Below are 19265 nucleotides of genomic sequence, written 5' to 3' on the forward strand. Positions count from 1 at the left end.
GTTTAATTACGTAATGTGATCTTGAATTCATTAAAAGTTACCTTGCTTTTACATTATCAAACTTTTAAAAAATCATGCTCTTTTCAACCCCACAGTATTTCTACCTAAGCAATGTTTTACGAATAAATTTTATTATCCATTTCTTTTTTAAAAACACAAAATACAAGCTGATTTTTTTTCTGGAACAGGATATTTGAAGTTATTGTTTGGGTAGTTTCTGCACATAAAGTTAGTATAGAATTTAAGAAAAAATATGAAATTAAGTTTAAAAAAGACACTTATAAAGCTCCTTTGGTAAGTACTTCATATTTGTACTTACCATGAAAATGCAACCACTTTAGAAAATTATATAATATCTCAATTACTAAGGCATAATAAATAGAATTTATTTACTTCGGCAGAAGTTTAACAATAAATGTGGATTAAACACTATACCTGAAAAGTATCTTACTGATATTTTTCCGCGAATCTTAATGGGATAGTATTTTAAAAGCGATATGCAAAAAAGTTTCCCCAAATTAAAACTTTGTCTATCTCACATAAAAGAGGAGAAAAAAAAATTAGAAAAAGAGAAGAGAGTCACAAAGTGATAAAAATCAAAATACCAATGGGAAAATTTTTAAAAATTAGTTTTTATAAAGCATTAATCACCAACCGTATGGTTTCTGATCTAAATTAAATGTTATACACATTCCATTTATTTATTTTTTAAATAACCTTCCTAAAATCTTATTGCTTTTAGGCCATGGTCATTACTTTTATGACCTGCAATAAATGTGTCAGGCATATCAATCAATTGGCACCTATCCTTTTGTTAAAGGTAGAAAAAAGATGACTATTATATTGTAATACTTTGTTCTCTCTCTCCTCCTCTTTCTATTTTTTTGTTTTTTGTTTTTGTTTTTGGATGGTTGGTGATTTGTTTGCTTCTCCTGGTTCCTGTTGATCAGTGGTGTTTGGCCAGTTTGTATTTTTCCAGACATCACTCCACGATGTTGTTGAGGTGTATGATGGGCCAACTCAGCAATCTTCTCTGTTATCTTCCCTCTCAGGATCCCATTCAGGTATCCTTTAATAGCACTGCCATGCATCAGTTATTGATTAAAGACTGACTTTGATTGATATTGTAGTGAAAGTTGAGATTTATGTCATCCATATTAGAGATAAAGTAAACTGGAACTAGAATTACTCGTTATTTCTTTTAAAAAAATAGAAACACAATTAATAGTAAATCAATTGCTTGAGACAAATACAACCATTTGCTGGGATTGTAATCAAGTAAATATAATATTTAGTCTCTTAGTTTCTGGTGTTTATTGTAATATAAAATATTTAAGGATTCTTTAAAGAATGAGGCAATATGTTTCAAAATGTAATGAAAGCCTGCCAGTAAAAAGTTACAATTAAAGCTGAACCCATTGAAAATATATTGTCAGTGGTAGGATATATTGACGTAATTTGATAGAACATAGACTCACATTTTCAAATGACAGTGTAAATATAATTTGTTAGGTTTACTGAATGAAATTATTTATGATATCTTAGTGTTTGTTTTGTTGAGTAGGAGAATCACTTCCACTGAGTTCAGGTAATCAGATCACAATTCGATTTACTTCAGTTGGACCAATAACAGCTAAGGGATTTCACTTTGTTTATCAAGGTAAGTGACCCGGTAGCCTAGAAACACACTAAGGAATGATTTCGGTTTCCATGCTGTGTTCAGAGTTATTGAATGACCAGATCCTCATAATCATATAGGAGAGATAAAAGTTGTTTTTCTTTTAACAGTTTTTCTCTGTTCCTTCCCCATCACTATAGCACTATTACCTTGACCAAAGTCAAAAAATACCTTTTGCTTTCATTATCATTCTCAAGTTAATAGTATGATTTTCCTTTCTTCCAACATATTGTTTTCAAAACACTTATTTTTTTCTGATAATTCTTTAGTTTCCGCATAACCTATTTTGCTCATAGTCTAGATCTCTAAATTGAATTGTACAAAATTCTGTGCGGATGTACTTAGATTTGCCAAGGGACTCATCACTTCATTCAAAAATTTTAGTTTCTCATTCTCAGGAGAATTCAAATGTTCTTCATGGCTACTAAATATTTTTGTGCAATTAAACATCGGTTTACACAGTTTTTCTCACCTTTTATGGACAATTTTCTATATTACCATTAACCTAAATTGAGTTATTATTTGAAGTATTTTGTTTTAGTTATATGTGATCATGTAGTATTCTCAAATGTATCTTGAACTTTCTTAAAAATTATAATCATTTGTGATTTGATATTTTTATTAAGCCCTCTTAGTCCATTTATAATATTGGTTATATTACACTGTCTTATTTTTAATAGTATTCCCTGTGTAAACAATGTGGGGCATTATGAATTTTAAAGGCACTATTAAAAGTTGAATTACTTTTACTTTAATCACATAAAAGGAATCAATCTATTTGGATTTCATCATATCATTTTTTGGGCTGTTGTCAAACTCTGTAATCCCATCTGTATGTGTTTTAAAAAGAAAAAACATCCTGTTATCATTCTATTTTACTAAACCAAAAAATAAAACAAAACAAAAACACCCTCACAATTAAAGGACATAATAATTCTAAGAGCAATTTCACATTTGATGTTGTACGATTACTAAAAGATAAGCTTCTATTGTTGTTAATCTGTCTGACTTCTGCTTAGTCTGAATGTAGTTATAGTATTCATCAATAACAAACATGTTTTGAACACTAAGTTTGTAAACACGCTATGAAATTAATAAAATGTTGTGTTTTCTTTTTCAAACCTATGTTTTTAAGAAACAACTACTGGAAAAAATTGTGACATTACTTCATGTAATCTGGCATGTATTTTTGGACCTCGGTATAGCAGTTTAAAAAGAAAAAAATATATATCATTCAGTGATCACCCCAAAAATTGAAATATATAACTCATACTACTTTGCTATATTAATAAGAGTTTGGTAAAACAAAAAATAGAAAAATACTTTAGTTGATGTTTAAAGGAATGAAGCAAAATATTTTTAAAAGATCTTGATGACAATATTCATTTTAAGTTGTATTATATTTTGTATTAATTTTAAAACTTTTAGAAATGTATTCAAATTTTTAATTGAAGTTTTGATAAAAAGTGGAGATTTCTTTGAAATCTTCTTAAAAGCTACATTTTTAAGTATGTATTTAATATGAAGTTAAAATCAATAATTGTTTGTATGCAGCTGTTCCTAGAACAAGTTCTACACAGTGCAGTTCTGTGCCTGAACCAAGATTCGGAAGAAGGATTGGCAATGAATTTGCTGTTGGTTCATTGGTTCTTTTTGAATGCAATCCAGGATATATTCTCCATGGATCCATTGCAATTAGGTGTGATACAGTGCCCAATTCTTTGGCCCAGTGGAATGATTCCTTACCCACCTGTATTGGTGAGTAGTAAATTTCTATGCTTTGTCATTGTACATACTTTATATCAAAATTAGTTATCTTGCATCTTTTAGTATTTCTATTTCAGATCTTATAGTTGTACATTGATTTTTAATTATTTATTGGTTATAATGTACCTAAATTTGCAAGTTAGAGTGGATATTTGATGCAATTGGGGTATGCTACAATCAATGAAAAATAGTTTGTTTTGAATTAGCTGGAAAGTTTCCTCACTTATTGATTTATATGGATAAAATGTACATCATATTTCCAATAATAGAATTTGAATGCTCCTAATAAGGGATTATTGAAATAAATATTATTTTTTCATTTTTAAAAGTTTATTTAAAGAATTCTATGCCAATATGTAAAGAATTTGCATGTCTTTTAAAGATCACAGAAGCTTATTAAAGTACCTACATATGTGGTATAGGTACTGAAATGTAATGCTGTGAGTTACTCTTTAACAGATCTGTTTGTATACTTATGCTAATGTCCTAATTAATGGGGTAAAGTTGTAAAGAATCATGTAAAATTGAATAAAATCCTAACAGCTGGGAAGTATAGTAGGTTCTCAGAATAGGGTTAATTAAGTCTTGGGCAATAGTCTAGGCTTTTATTGTGACACTGAAGAGCAGTGAGTTACTACATAATCCTGGAAAATTTACATAATCTGATTCTCCATTCCTATATGGACAAAAAAAAAAAAAGAGGACTTTCCTTAGGTTTATTGTGGCTATTAGATGATTTAAAGCCTTGGCAGAGTTCTCCTGATTCTCCATTCCTATATGGACAAAAAAAAAAAGAGGACTTTCCTTAGGTTTATGTGGCTATTAGATGATTTAAAGCCTTGGCAGAGTTCTCGGAACCTAGTATGCATTCTAAAATTAAGTTGTTTTTGTTGTTGCCAAATCCTCCACCATAGAATCAGGAGATTCTAAAGCTATGAGATCTGAAATATAGAATTTATATGCTGTGTTGATAAAGTATTTGATATTATTGATTTTTATTTGTTGATAGGTTGATTTAATAACACTTTAAAGTTATTATATTTAAAATTTATGTTTCACAGAAGATTTTGCATCTTGGAAAGAGCTGAAGCATGGTATCTGTGTCATTCTTTCCAATTCTAATTTAGCATTCCGTGAATATAATATTTTCCTTTACACTTAAAATTTTTAAGAAAATTTTACATAAGTAAAAATATACTTTGCATTTTTACTTTTAACTATAAATATTTTAGAGGAAATACCATGACAATTTTTTTAGAATTATAATGATTATTTATTACAATAAGCTATTTAGAGAGACAGAAATTTTTTTCCATCAGTTGCTGCATTCAAGAGCAAATAGTTAAAAAGGAGAGATTTTAAAAATACGTATATAATCATATTTGGTTTGTTTTTATTGTTTGCAAGGGTTAAAAATAAAGTTAAAATTACAATAACAATCACTACAATTCTAATTGGCCTTGAAAAATATATATTTAACTAATGGTTTGCACTCCGTGTTTTTCTAACCCTGCAAAATTTAAACATTACATTATCCAAGGAAATTTCTTTTATGCACAAAGATATGATGATGAGATAGGAGTAGAAAGAAGAAGAAGAAGATAGAGGGGAGAAATGAGCTGATATGAAAGAAAAGAGAAAAAAAAGAAAATGAAAGAATATTTTAGGAAGAGGAAAGAAAAATGAAATAAAATAATATTTTGGAAGGTGAAGGTAGAGAATAAAAATTCTAAATTTTTAAAATATAAACTATTTTTGTTTAGAGTAAAACTCCTATATGATTATTATAAAGCCTTTTTGTATGTCAAACATATCCATTTGCTAATCCCAGTGTTTTTACCATCAGAAGTAAAATTCCATGTAAATAAAAGGAATTTTTTTTATGTCATTGAATAACTTTTTTTACAGCATTCAATAATGGATTCATCCCAGCAAGGTGCTTCTACCAGCCAGGAAAGATTATGCAAATCTATGGCTGATATTCAAATTTAGGAGTAAATGCTAATATACTGTCCTCTGTCTAGATGGTTTCAGTCACAGTTTCTACTTTAAGGTTAACAGATAACATACTGAGGAACCATTACAATCTCTCTGTCAAAAACCCATCTCTTTGTAGGTCCCTGGGCTTTTTTAGAAACTTGCCACTGCATCTATGGAACGTCTATAAACATAGAACAGACCACCTTTCACTTTTCATTGGTTTGAAAGTGCATACCTAGAGATAGAAATTGTATCAGATGATTTCTATTTCCTGCCAAGATCACATGAAAAGGACATATTACCTTAGACCACTTAAAAAATGTTTCACCCTATAGAAAACTGAATACTAACAGAAGGACATACGGGACCTGTGTGAGACAAGAAATAGAAAGGCGATGATTCCAAATGACAGTTAGATGATGGCTCAGTTTAGGTTTTCCCATTTGGTCCAACTGCTCATCTTTACATAAGTGAAGATATACTTTGCATTTCTATTTTTTAACTGTAAATATTTTTAGATTCAAATATTCTGACCGAAATTTGTTGTCTAAATAGCTTATTGTAATAAATAATCATTATAATTCTAAATACTCAAAAAAGAAAAAGCTTATGTCTTAAAGATTCAAATATGAGTTGAGTACAGAGTTATCATAGATTGATATTAAACTATTAGCTATAATTTGTGTTCATTTTCAATATCTGTTAATGGATGAAATATGGACTTTCTCAAGGCATTTGAACTTTGTGTTTCTTTTCCTTGGTACATGCATCCTTGAGATTTTTTTGGTTTTACTGAATTACTTCGTTATTTTTCTTGGATAGCCTAGCTAAAATAATATTCTGCTGTCCATCCTCTGTTTGTTCTCTTCATCCTTGCCCTGCTTTTCTTTTACAGCAACAACCCACTATATTATATAGTTTTTAAATTTTGTTTAATACTCTTGACCTTTCCCTTGACGGTATATTATTTTTCTACTCGACTGAGAGAGGATCTGCCTGGCACATACTTAGTGTTCACTACACATTAGTTTAATGATTGGATTTTTAACAAAGAACTGTTATTTCCTGAATTTTTGTTGAGGTCAAACTAAAACCAAAATATGGGATGTTGAGTCTGAGTTCATTGTCTTGTGAAATCAAAGAATGAAGTCAAGGACAAAAAACAGTTAGTGGAGCCAAAGTTTATTGAGAGTATCCATGGGAATTAATGCCTATTAGTCCACGTGTGGAGGTCCACATGGCCATAAACCATGTGCTCCCCACCACAGGAAGGTGAGGAACCCATTGTGTGCTGGGGAGAAGAGAGCAGCAAGAGGAAGCACTTTTAGTTTGGGGGTGGAAACAGCCTTGCTAGTTCCTGATTGGTCCTTTTAAAAAGTTTATGCCTTTTTGCATGTACCCCTCCTTCCCCGCCCAGTTGGGGTGCCTTAGTAACTCCACCTGCTGGGTTCCTGATTCTGTTTTCCCTTCTTGTGGTCCCGCCCCTATCTGCCTAGCTTCTCTCTGTCTCCTCAGAACAATTGGCCAACTTCTTGAGTCCAGGGTCCATGGGTTGTTTTTCATTTGTTTTGTGTGTTTTCAATTTATATTTATTGTTTAAAGTATTACAGATGCCCCCCTCTTTTTGTCCCCCCAGGGCCCAGGCCTTTTAATTTCAGCCTTTTACCACATGGTGATGTTCTTGCTCACTTTGCTTGGTTAGACCTTTACAAACCATCTTAAGATTCATGCTCCTCTGAGAAACCCTAGAAAAGATCCTATATAATAAAAGACTAATATGCAAATTGTCTCCTCCACCAGGAGTTCGACCAGGGGGTGGGGGCAGCCAGCCAACCGCCTGCATCCCCTCCCCCCAGGAGGCCTGTCAACCACCCGTGACCTCTCCCCCTGGCCAGCCTGGCCCCATCGGCCCTGACTGGGGTGGGCCACCTGGACCCCATCCATGCACAAATTCGTGCACTGGGCCTCTAGTACACAGATTAAACACAAACAGTAGATTTATACATTGTATGTGTAATTTTATTCTGAGAGAGGAAAAATTATCTATACTTTATAGTTTAGATATACTATTTGACAATTTATTTATGCATAATTATTGTATTTTCTCAGCCTTTAGTGTTCAATGAATGCTCCAATTAATAGCTTAAGCCAAATGAGCGTCCAATTGAAATGAAAAGAAAATAGTTTTGTATGTTTAATGATTTCCATCTCAATTGTATTGTTTTAGTTTCACTGTTCGTATTACTGCTATCAACACTTCTTTTTTTTTCCTGCCATATTAAAACACAATAAAATCTTCCATAATATTGCTTAAACTGACATACTGCAATTAAATTGTTGACTGGAAAGCAACCCCATTAAGCATGTCATGCAAGCTGTGCTTATAGTTAAAATGGTCAGGTACTAAGTTAGGGGATACACATATTTAAATACCAGTATGTAAATAAAATTTAATAATATACAAATCTGTTCTATCAAGCCATTCTCCAGTAAATTGCAATACAATACAGTAATATTTTGATAAGAACATTGGACTTGGAACAAATTTAAAATTGAAAACTATGTTGAGGACTGAGTTTTCATCTTTCAAATTTGACCTTGTATGCTTCAGATTTCTTAAATTTTTTAGTCTCATAAAACCTCAAGTTCTCTGAGCCTCTGTGATTCAAATAACCCCCTGCAGCCACTAATAGCTCTTGCAATATACGGCCTTAGGCATAAGTATTTGTAGTGGAGGTCTCTTTTGAAAAGTCCCTGAGCCTGCCACTTACTAGCCTTAGGCAAAGAGTCTTTAACCAGCTGCTTATTCCATTACCCTTATCTGGGTTTGTTTTTTTCAAAGTTCTTTAGAGACTCTGAAAGAACTACTTTATTTGCATTGGCTCCATGACAACACCTGTCTATATCATCTTTGCTTATAGTGTGAAAGGAATAGATGAAGAAATATATACAGGATCTGAACCCTCATTCATTGATTCATCCATCCACCCATCCATGTAAAAGTTGTAAAATATAATAGCAATTATTAACATTTGTAGGAAGCACACCATTAAGCATTATCTCATTTAAAATCAACACCAACACTATTAAAACAAAACATTTGCCAGCACTCTCTTGAGTAATTACCCTAGGTCAGTGATGGCGAACCTATGACACGTGTGTCAGAGGTGACACGCGAACTCATTTTCTTGGTTGATTTTTCTTTGTTAAATGGCATTTAAATATATAAAATAAATATCAAAAATATAAGTCTTTGTTTTACTATGGTTGCAAAAAATATCAAAAATATCAAAAAATTTCTATATGTGACACAGCACCAGAGTTAAGTTAGGGTCTTTCAAAATGCTGACACGCCGAGCTCAAAAGGTTCGCCATCACTGCCCTAGGTTTTTGCATTTGACTTTGGAAGTGGCACTGTACTGTACTATTAACTTTGTAAAACATATTACAAAAGATATATTTTGATATCTCACCATTAGAGCCACACTAGGACAAATGCCCTAGGACAGTGGTTCTCAACCTGTGGGTTGCGACCCCTTTGGGGGTTGAACGACCCTTTCACAGGGGTCGCCTAAGACCATCGAAGAACACATCTATAATTACATATTGTTTTTGTGATTAATCACTATGCTTTAATTATGTTCAATTTGTAACAATGAAATTGGGGGTCACCACAACATGAGGAACTGTATTAAAGGGTCGCGGCATTAGGAAGGTTGAGAACCACTGCCTTAGAATAACAATGTCATTGGTAACTAAAATAATGATAGTTGGACCCTGCTTAGTTGGTTTAGAGTTGTCCCTGCATCAAAAGGTCAAAGATTGGATTCCCAGTCAGGGCACATGCCAGGGTTGTGGACTTGACTCCAGATAGGGGGCATGTAGGAAGCAGCCAATCTCTCTCTCTCTCTCTCTCTCTCTCTCTCTCTCTCTCCCATCCCTCTCCCTTCCTCTCTTTCTAAAAATCAATAAAAACATTAAAAAATAATAGTAGTTGCAAAAGGAAATATGATTTATTGACTTCTTTCTGTCTTCTAAGTAATGTACTAGCTTATTTATGTAAACTATCATGCTATATTTTCACAAAAGCCTTTTGGAAACAATTATACTACCATTTCACAGACAAGGAATCTGAGTTTCAGAGAGTTTAAGGAACATTCCCAACATCACACTATATTTAAAATTGTAAATTAAGACATGCCCCGAACCAAGCTGATACTACTAGTTGCATGAGAATTTTGCTTTAATATTAATACATTTGATAGAAACTCTTTTTTAAAAAAAAAAAAAAAACTTTAGAGCAGGACCATATACTTCTTCTTTTATATAATGGTTGTTCTGGCAACAACCGACTGGCACTGCCATACCGAGTATCTTCCTTTCTCTGACGAACATGGAATTTGGAGTCAAACTACCAGGATTCAAATCCAGGCTCTTTCTCTTATAAACTGTGTGATGTTGGACAAGTTATTTAATCTCTTCCTGACTCAGTGTCCTCAGCTGTAAAATGGGGAGTATATGTGCTCCTATCTCATTGGATTGTTGGGAGGTTTTAATGAGGTAAAATATATAAAGTGCTTGTAAGAATACCTGGAAAATAGTAAACTCTTTATAAATGTTATGATGGTAACATAATCCTTATCATCATCACTCCTCAAAGGACACTATTACTCTCATAGGATGCATGAAGAGAAAGGTAACAAATATAAAACAATTCTTCAAAAAATTTGTATCTAGATATGAAAATCTTTTAATGTGAATGTGTCAATGTACTTTTTAGTAATGTACTATAAATGGCATGCTTGTTATTGAGTTAATTATATGATTTTAGATAGGGAATTGTAAGGTTATCCATTAATGTGTCCTATTAATTCTACAAGTTTTTGTGATATAGGAAGATTTATTGTATATTGTTCTTATGAATTTTAAAAAACAGCATGATTTGGTTGTACTGGCAAGTCTAGCATCTGTCCAAGATAATGGGTCTGACCTTTAGTCTTATTTCAATCTTCTGCATCAGAATTCACTTCCTCACCTGGACTGCTTTACTTTTTAGTGCCTTGTGGAGGAATTTTAACTAAGCGCAAAGGGACAATTTTGTCTCCCGGTTACCCAGAGCCTTATGACAACAATCTGAATTGTGTATGGAAGATCACAGTGCCAGAGGGAGCTGGCATCCAAGTAAGGATATTTAAAAATGTCTTCTTCTCATTGTGTATTTGAAATTAATCTTTTCAGAGATGACAGGATATACATTATTGCAAAAGGTACAGCCTTTTGACTGACATGGTTGAATTTAATAGAAAAGTACTTGTTATTAATTTTTTTTCACCTACAAGTAACAGAAGGACAATGCAAAATGGCAAAAGCAATAAGAAAAATGTATTGCTCCACATAACATGTAACCTTGGGGTAAGGTAATTCAAGGGTTTTTTTATATATATATATTTTAAAGGTTCCGTTGTATCATTCTTGACCCAGGTGTTTTCCATCTCCTGCTCTGTCATCCTTAGCCTGTTGGCTTAGTTCTTGGGCTTCCTTTCTCATGGCCTTGAGATGGCCGGGACAGCCCTCAGCATAGCAATGTCCAATGCCCAAAGTCAAACGTCTCTGTCTTATGTACCTTTACAGTGGTTAAGACAACTTTCAAGAAACCTTCCAGCAGACTTTCTCCCCAATGCTACTGATCAAAATTGCAACCATATCCATTTCTAAGCCATGCACTGAGCAATAGCAAAAGATTTACTATTTTTGGATTTACCTTTATAACATTTCAGAAAATTCAAAAAATTACTTGACAGGTGTCAGGAGTAAAATAGGTCAGAAAACCAATGAGAAAACATAAAACGCATATGTTCAGTCTTTTTACGGGTATTAAAGATCAAAAGGTTGTAGATCTAACCTTATATTCCAATTAACTGTGCTACCACTTTATGGCCAGTTTATAAAATTGGAGATAACCAATCAATCCTGTCTTATTAGCAGTGAAATTAACAAGGGTTTTAGGGAAAAAAAATAATTTAGGAACAGGGAATCTGAAATGAGATAATACTTTTAGAATCTTCATAAAACATTTACTACATCATCTAACTCTGAAGATTAATCTAAAGCATCTTCTATATTAACATCATCTTGTCCATTCCTATCTCATCCTAAAATAATAAAAACACTGCCATTTTCCTTCTAGTCCCTGCAATGTGGCTTCAGCACCCACTGCTCTAAGTGAGCCACTTGCACAGTGATCACTGAGGACTCTCATTGAATCCATTGTGTTGCTCCTCCTGTTTATTCTGTAGGTAACATTCTGTCCTGAGATTTTCCCCTCACTCTTAAAACACTTTTCTTAGTTTCCATGGTACCAGTGCTCGATTGGATTTTGTTGTTGTTTTATTTTCTATAGCTATAGCTTCTGCTTGGACATCTAGGAACAGGGCTTCCTCTTCCTCTTCAACTCCTCAAATGTATGGGAGTTTCCCTGGCCTTTGTTCATCTCACTTCACACCACTCTCTCTGCCACCTTGTCTCTGTCTATGGCCCCTACTGCCCTTATGTGCTGATGCCTAGGACTCAATCACAATAGACAATCAGAAAACATTTTTTAAATTCAATGTGTTGGGGTGACATTGGTCAACGTGGTCATATAGGTGTCAGGTGTAGGTTTCTATGTTACAAGATCTGTATATTGTACCATGTGCACCCAAAAACATTTTTTTTAAATAAAGGACTGAATAAATGATGATTTCAAAACTTAAATATCTAACCTAAACCTTTTACCTAAGCTGTATGCTATACAAAGTGTGGCAAAAGTAGGTTTACAGTTGTTCATATGGAAAATCCTATATAATAAAAGGCCAGACCATAAGTATAATGACTGGAATGACCTCTCAACCAGTTGCTATGAGGTGGGGGGGCTGCGAGGGAAGCCGGCTGGCTGGCAGCGGCTGCGGCTGGGTGGGTCTCGGGCCTGCAAGGGGAACTGGGTTGCTAGCGGTGGCAGCAGGTGGCCAGGAACTGGCGAGCAGGCGGAAAATGGCCCTGATCGCAAGCTAGGCCTAGGGACCCTATGTGCACACGATTTTGTGCACTGGGCCTCTAGTAATATGATAATTAATAAATAATAATACCAAAATAAACTCTTTCGTGTACTCACAACTGTAAACCTACTTTTGCCCCATCCAACTGTCCGACTGGAAATTTTCTGCTAAACTTCTTGCTGGCATCTCAAATTCATCCTGTTCAAAATTGACTTCATTATTTTTTTTTATCAAAATTGGGGATTTTTTCCAGTGTGCTCTGTCTCAGAATGAGTCCTAAATCTATTCAGTTCCACAAGCCAGAAATCTTGATGAGTTTTCTCTGTCCTCTACTCTTCACAGTAAACTGTCAGCCTGTCTTCTACAAATTAGAGTAAGTCTATTTCTTTCCATCCAGACTTTTACCCCTTAAGATTTGGTAGCCATCATCCCTGTCCCAGGTTCTTATTCTCTGTCAGTCTATTCCCATAAGACAAATAGAGTAACTTCTAAAAATATAAATCTAATGCTATCACTTTCCTGCTTACAATGCCTGGATTTCCTGTCTTTTATATCGTTAACTCCTTGACACAGTTGATTACTTCTTTGTGCTTTGTGTCCATTCCTTGCCTATTCCATGGACACCATTTTAGTTCTTTATCAAAATCTAGCTCTCTCTTGCCTCTGGGCCTTTGTGCATATTATTCCCTCTGCCTGCAACACACTCTACAATCTCCTTTTACTTGGCTACTCTTAATCATTATTTGTGTGTCTCAACTAAGAAACAGTTTCTGTGGAAGACCTGCCATGAACTTAAGGCAAGATTAAGTCCCCATGCCATATGTTCTCATAGTTTTCTGTATTTTCATTGTCAAAACACCTATCATGTTTTACTGTTATTACTTATTTGTAAGCTCAGGAGGGTAGTTATCAAGTCTGTTACAGCAGATAGCACAGTGCTATTTTGAAAATGAACCAGTGAATACCTATCCAATCAGCGAAGTTTGGGATTATTTTAAGGAATTAACACTATATGATGAACTAATAAATCTGCAGCCCTAGCCGGTTTGGCTCAATGGATAGAACATCAGCATGCAGACTGAAGGGTCCCAGGTTACATACCTCTGTTGCAGGCTTCTCCCTGGCCCAGGCCCTTGTCAGGGCGTGTGCAGGAGGCAACCAATTGATGTGTTTCTCTCACATTCATATTTATCTCTAAAAATCAGTAGAAAAATATCCTCTGGTGAGGATTAAAAAAAAAGAAATCTGCAGAAAAAGTATGTTATATATCACTTGTTCTAGTCAAACACTATTCAAAATTGGACACACATAAATGACACTGTAAAATGACTGAGAAAGCATTTAGTTTAATGATTGCACTTTGGAAAACAGTTTCAAATTTAGCAGAGCATTTATCAAACTTACAGAGTGTGAAGCATATTGAACTTATAATTTTAAATTCTCTAAAGGACTACCAAGCACTTTTTTCTAATTAACCTCTTATAAGTATGCTAATTTTAAATATACCACTAAATCACAGGAAATTCTATAACAGTTGCATACACACATACATATGTAATACATAACATATTTGAAAATTTCACTAACTTCATCTTAAATCCACCTGGCTAGTACACCAGGTATGAAATAGTGCTGCTTTTATTTTACTCTGTTGAGCTGAATATATGTATGAATAAGGAATTTTATGAATTTCCAATAAATCCTATATGAGATGAAATGGGATAACCGTTTGTAGAAAGAAGAGTAGAAACATTTGAAATGCTGAGCATCCTTTGGAAATAACCTCAACAAATAGATCAATTTTTTCTATTAATATTGTGTGTGAAGTTTGGGGGGAAGAAGGATATTCATTTGTTTGCCTGTTCATTTTAGCAAAGTATATGGAAGGGAGAATTCTAAAAGGACTGCATTCAACGGTAACAGAGTTATGAAGCAAAGAGCAATCTTTATGTAATGAGCCACAGAAAAAATATTGGTTACTTAATTGCCTCAATTTATAGAATGATCACCATTAATATAATATTTCACACAAAGTCAAATGGGATTTGAATATCTATATGAGGGATATCTGGCTTTAATAATTGCTAATTCATTACCTTAAAAAATTGTCCATGACCGATGACTCTTAATGCAAAGTACCTCCAAACACTGAATCAGTTGCTCCTTTTTTAAATATCTTTCACTTGACTATTCTTTGGTTTTTGTCATAGTTTGTCCTCATTCATTTTACTAGTGTCTTCTACACCCTTTATTATGCCAAACAACATTTATGATATGCCCAGAATGCTAGTAGCAAATTGCATTAATCTTCTGTGGCTGCTGTAACAAATCACCATGAATTTGGTAGCTTAAAGTGATGTAAATGTATTCTCTCACTCACAGTGCTGGAGGCCAAAAGCCCCAAGTCTAGTTAAATGCGCTGAAACCATGGTGCCAGAGAGTGGAGAGCCTCCTCCCCTGTCCAGGCTGCAGGGAATCCTTCCCTTGCCTTTTCCAACTTCCAGTGGCTGCCTGCATTCCTCGGTGTCTGGTTACATCCCTCCAAGTTCTGCCTCAGTGGTCACTTTGCCTTCTCCTCTTCTGTCTGGGTCTAATCTCCCTTGGCATGTTTCTTATGAGAACAATCAGTTAGATCACATTCAGGGCTCACCTGAATCATCCAGGACAATCTCCCTCTCTCAGGATCCTTAGTTTAATCAAATGTGGAAGAACATTTTTCTGTATAAGGCAATACTCACAAGCTCTGGGAATGTGGACTTGATGTCTCTGGGAGCATTATTTAGTCTGCTGTGCACATGTATCTAGAACCAGAATTAAATGTATTTTCTTCCTCTCACCAAGGTAATAGATTTTTCTGGAGATATCTACATTTTTGTTCTTACCACCGATCTGATCTCAATGAGTAAGGGGAAAAAAAGATAAATTACTCTTAAATTGTGTTTGTTTGTTTTTTCACTTCCTTCCCCTGTTCAAATCATACAGAATCTAATAACTTCCCCTATCTTGACACATGTGACAACTGGATAACTCTTTCTACTATTCCTGCCTCCAGCCTACTTGAGTCTTTCATTGCCTCTCACACAGGCTACCGCAATAGATATGAAAATTGTCTTTTCACCTTAATTTCCTTCACCCAGTGCGGCACTCCCAAGCTCAGTCTTGATTATGCTCCCTCTATTCCCCTCTAAAACCTTCGGTGGAATACACTCCTCTGTTGCATAATTATTTTGGTGAATATAAACTGAGCACTATCCTAAGCTAAAAGTAATTTGATTTTTACAACAAAGTTATGAATCAGGTACCTTGATGAGAATGATTTATGTGAGTCATCTAAGGCATAGTGCATAACTCCTCTTCCAGGGCGACATGCCAATAAAACCCTAGAGATTCTTGCAAAAGCTCCAAAGTAGAGGGAGCAGGAAGTTGCAAACTCAGGCATTCTAACTCTAAAGTCTCCTTTATTAATCCACCAAGCTCTACTCTAACTTTTCTCTATTTTTCCAAACTTTGCATGCATATTTCCTTTTATGTAAATTCCCTCTACTGTGGCTAAATTGGATTATTAATGGTTCACTAAATCCACCTCATGGCTTGACTTCTCTACATTTTTACTAACTGAATGCATTTTTGGGGGGAGGAAAATCTCACAGTACATTTAGCTTACCTTAAATGTCAATTCCTGCAGGAATCCTTTTAAAGCTGAATGTGATCTTTGCTCTTCCTGAATTGAAGGGAAAGAAAACTCAGGTAGACTTGATCATAGATTAAGGAGGTGGTCATTATGTTACAATCATGCGGCTTTAATTCTGGTCTTCTTCCTGTCCTGGAACATTGCCAGTGGGCAGAATGCCTGTCACTCAGGCAGGGTATGTGCTGCCAGGTGGCACTCACCCCATGGAATGAGTAGCATTCACTTGAATGGAAGAATGGCGAGGGACTTTTTGTGGATCGGACATTTTTAATGAATGTGATTGTTATAATTATTTAGTGAATGTGTCGTGCTCACATCTATACATATTTTAGCTAAATAAAATAAATGAATTTTCATAGTTATTCCTTTCCCTGCTCCAAAACTGTAAAATATGTGATAACCAAAGAGAAAGGTAAGATCCACAGTGGTGAGGGTCCTGTGAGTTCTTGCCAAGCTCAAGCTGTGCCAACTGAAGTGCAACAAAGTAACACATGCTCTTTCTTTAAATAAAATTTAATACACTGAGAGGATTATACTCCAGCATTTCCCTTATCAAGCTCACGGACTTTCACAGTGATTTAGTTATTACCATTCCATTCATAAAATAAAAGATGTACATATATCAATTACAAAGCATCATTTTGGTCATGTATATTGAGACTATTAATTATGTGCACAAGGGATAATAATGTTAAAACTTTTGTGTAGGGTTAATTTTGTGTGATGTATGGAAAGTTCATTTAAAACTTGAAATATTTTCTAGAAGGGTACCGAACAAAATGAATCATCATTAAGCTGTTTAATTAACCTAATAAAATAATTTGATGCGGAATTTTTTTTAATTAAAAAAGGCAGGAAATTGAACAAAGGTTATGCAAATAAAGGAAATATAAGTATCCAGAATAATTCTAGGACAGTTTTTTTTTGTGTAAAATATATTTTATTGACTTTTTACAGGGAGGAAGGGAGAGAGATAGAGAGCTAGAAACATCGATGAGATAGAAACATCGATCAGCTGCCTCCTGCACACCTCCCACTGGGGATGTACCCGCAACCCAGGCACATGCCCCTGACCGGAATCGAACCCGGGACCCTTCAGTCCGCAGGCCGACGCTCCGTCCACTGAGCCAAACCGGTTTCGGCTAGGACAGTTTTTATTATAAGGTCCTACATACTTGTGGCCAACAAGTCTGATTGTTTCCTCTTAGCTAAAGAAAATGAGAAAACTCAATCAGTGGCAAGAATCTATACTCCAAACATAGAAGTTAACCAATCATCTGAAACATGCATTGGGATCCTAGCACTGAGACATTAGATTAACGCAAAGCTTTGAATAAAGTGAGCGCTCTGAGGTGGAGACAAACTCAGTCTCATATCCATAGTGACCACTGCTAGATGCCCCACAGGCCTTTCTTATGTCAGAAGGCTCATGCGGGCCAGTGCCATAATGGTGTTCAGTTCTGTTAAATTTCTTTTATGAAGGGCCAAAGTGATGTGATCCAGGCTTTGAGCTATTTTGTTAGAAATATGTATTCTTAACAGTAATTACTATTTCACAGGTACAAGTTGTCAGCTTCGCTACAGAACATAACTGGGACTCTCTGGACTTCTATGATGGGGGAGACAACAATGCTCCGAGACTTGGAAGTTACTCAGGTAAATAAGAGAGCGGAGCCTAAGCAAAGTACAGATATACTTAGTAATTTTACAGTCTCTCTCTGTTAAAAAAGTGTTTCCTACAACTCTGACTTGGTGGTTTTAATTTGCTTTTTATAAACTATATGCAATGAACTAAATCACAAAGTTAGAAGTTCAAAAGGCATTACAGGTAATGAAATAGAAATGGCTGTATAAAACCTTACAATATTTTTATTATAATGGTGTAAGTATTTATTGATGCTTTTATGTTAAAGGTAATATTTTCAGTTGTGCTTCAGCAATCATAAGTGTGCTGTGCCCCTTACCCTTAAAAAAATGAGCAATGATAGTTAAACATTAGACATTTCCTGGTAATTATGGTATATGCACATAGCAGAATGTTATGCAGCCATTAAAATAATTATAGAGACTGTGTAACAACATGGTCAAAGCTACAATGTACTATTGAGTGGCAACAAAGAGAATATACAATTATTTCTATTGTGAATGAGATTATATAAAATTAATGTATACATATGTACTGACTAGACGGTTTTAAAACTTACTAAGATTTTTAAAAAATTTTATGCAATAATGTCAATAATGTAACAGCTTTTTTTAGCATATAAGAGGTGAAGCGAAATTTTATTTTAATTTAAACTATATATATTACATTAACTTTAATTATACTTTAACTAGTGGCCCGGCGCAAGAATATGTGTACATTGAAATGAAGTTATTTAGAAGGCGGCTGGCAGGGCCCCAGGAATGGGCAAGAGGGGCCGGACCTGCCCTGGAGCCAACCTCCCGTGACCCCTCTCTGGCAGGCTGCACCTGGGGTGGCGCAGTGGCTCAGAGGCATCTGTGGAGTGAGCAGGGTCCCTCCAGCAGGTGGGGTCCCTCGGCTTGGCCTGCGGGGATTGGGTTACTGGCTCTCTGACATCCCCCAAGAGGTCCTGAAGTATGAGAGGGCACTCTACAAAGTTGCTGTCCTACAGGCTGTGGGATGCAAATGCAAGTGTGCAGTAAACCAGATTTGAGGCCAATAGTACCCCAGCAACAACATAACCCATGGCCAAAGGTGGAATTGTGCAGCCCCGAGAGGAATCAGGCTCCCTCCTCTCTGGTTTCAGGGTGTGCGTTGCCTGAACCACCACTGCCAAGTCACTGCAGCATGGCAGCTCCTGCGTTGAGCATCTTGCCCCTGGTGGTCAGTGTGTGTCATAGCGACTGGTCAGACAGATGGAGGAGGGACACTTAGCATATTAGGCTTTTATATAGGGTGTCCCAAATTCACGCTGGATTTGCAATTGAATTGAATTGCAAATCTTGCGTGAATTTTGGGACACCCTATATATAGAGAGAGATTATACTAGAAATAGAAACAATCTATTAACTTATACATTTCATATATACTGAAATAAGTTTGAATGGTTTCAAGTTTTTAATATATATTATATACATATATATATATTTA

The 19265-nt window shown here is 35.0% G+C and overlaps 1 protein-coding gene across 1 annotated transcript in view; it reads left to right on the forward strand.

Annotated features, from left to right (window-relative positions):
• CSMD3 (CUB and Sushi multiple domains 3) overlaps window positions 1–19265 on the forward strand; it is an 888294-nt gene that overhangs the window by 729128 nt on the left and 139901 nt on the right. Inside the window, exons 33-37 of the mRNA XM_005869050.2 lie at window positions 951–1064; window positions 1565–1660; window positions 3233–3436; window positions 10482–10606; window positions 17710–17806. Of these exons, the coding sequence (XP_005869112.1) occupies window positions 951–1064; window positions 1565–1660; window positions 3233–3436; window positions 10482–10606; window positions 17710–17806 (636 nt within the window). The remainder of the gene's footprint in view (window positions 1–950; window positions 1065–1564; window positions 1661–3232; window positions 3437–10481; window positions 10607–17709; window positions 17807–19265) is intronic.

The sequence above is a fragment of the Myotis brandtii genome, unplaced genomic scaffold, assembly GCF_000412655.1.
Source record: "Myotis brandtii unplaced genomic scaffold, ASM41265v1 scaffold285, whole genome shotgun sequence".
NCBI lineage: Eukaryota > Metazoa > Chordata > Mammalia > Chiroptera > Vespertilionidae > Myotis > Myotis brandtii.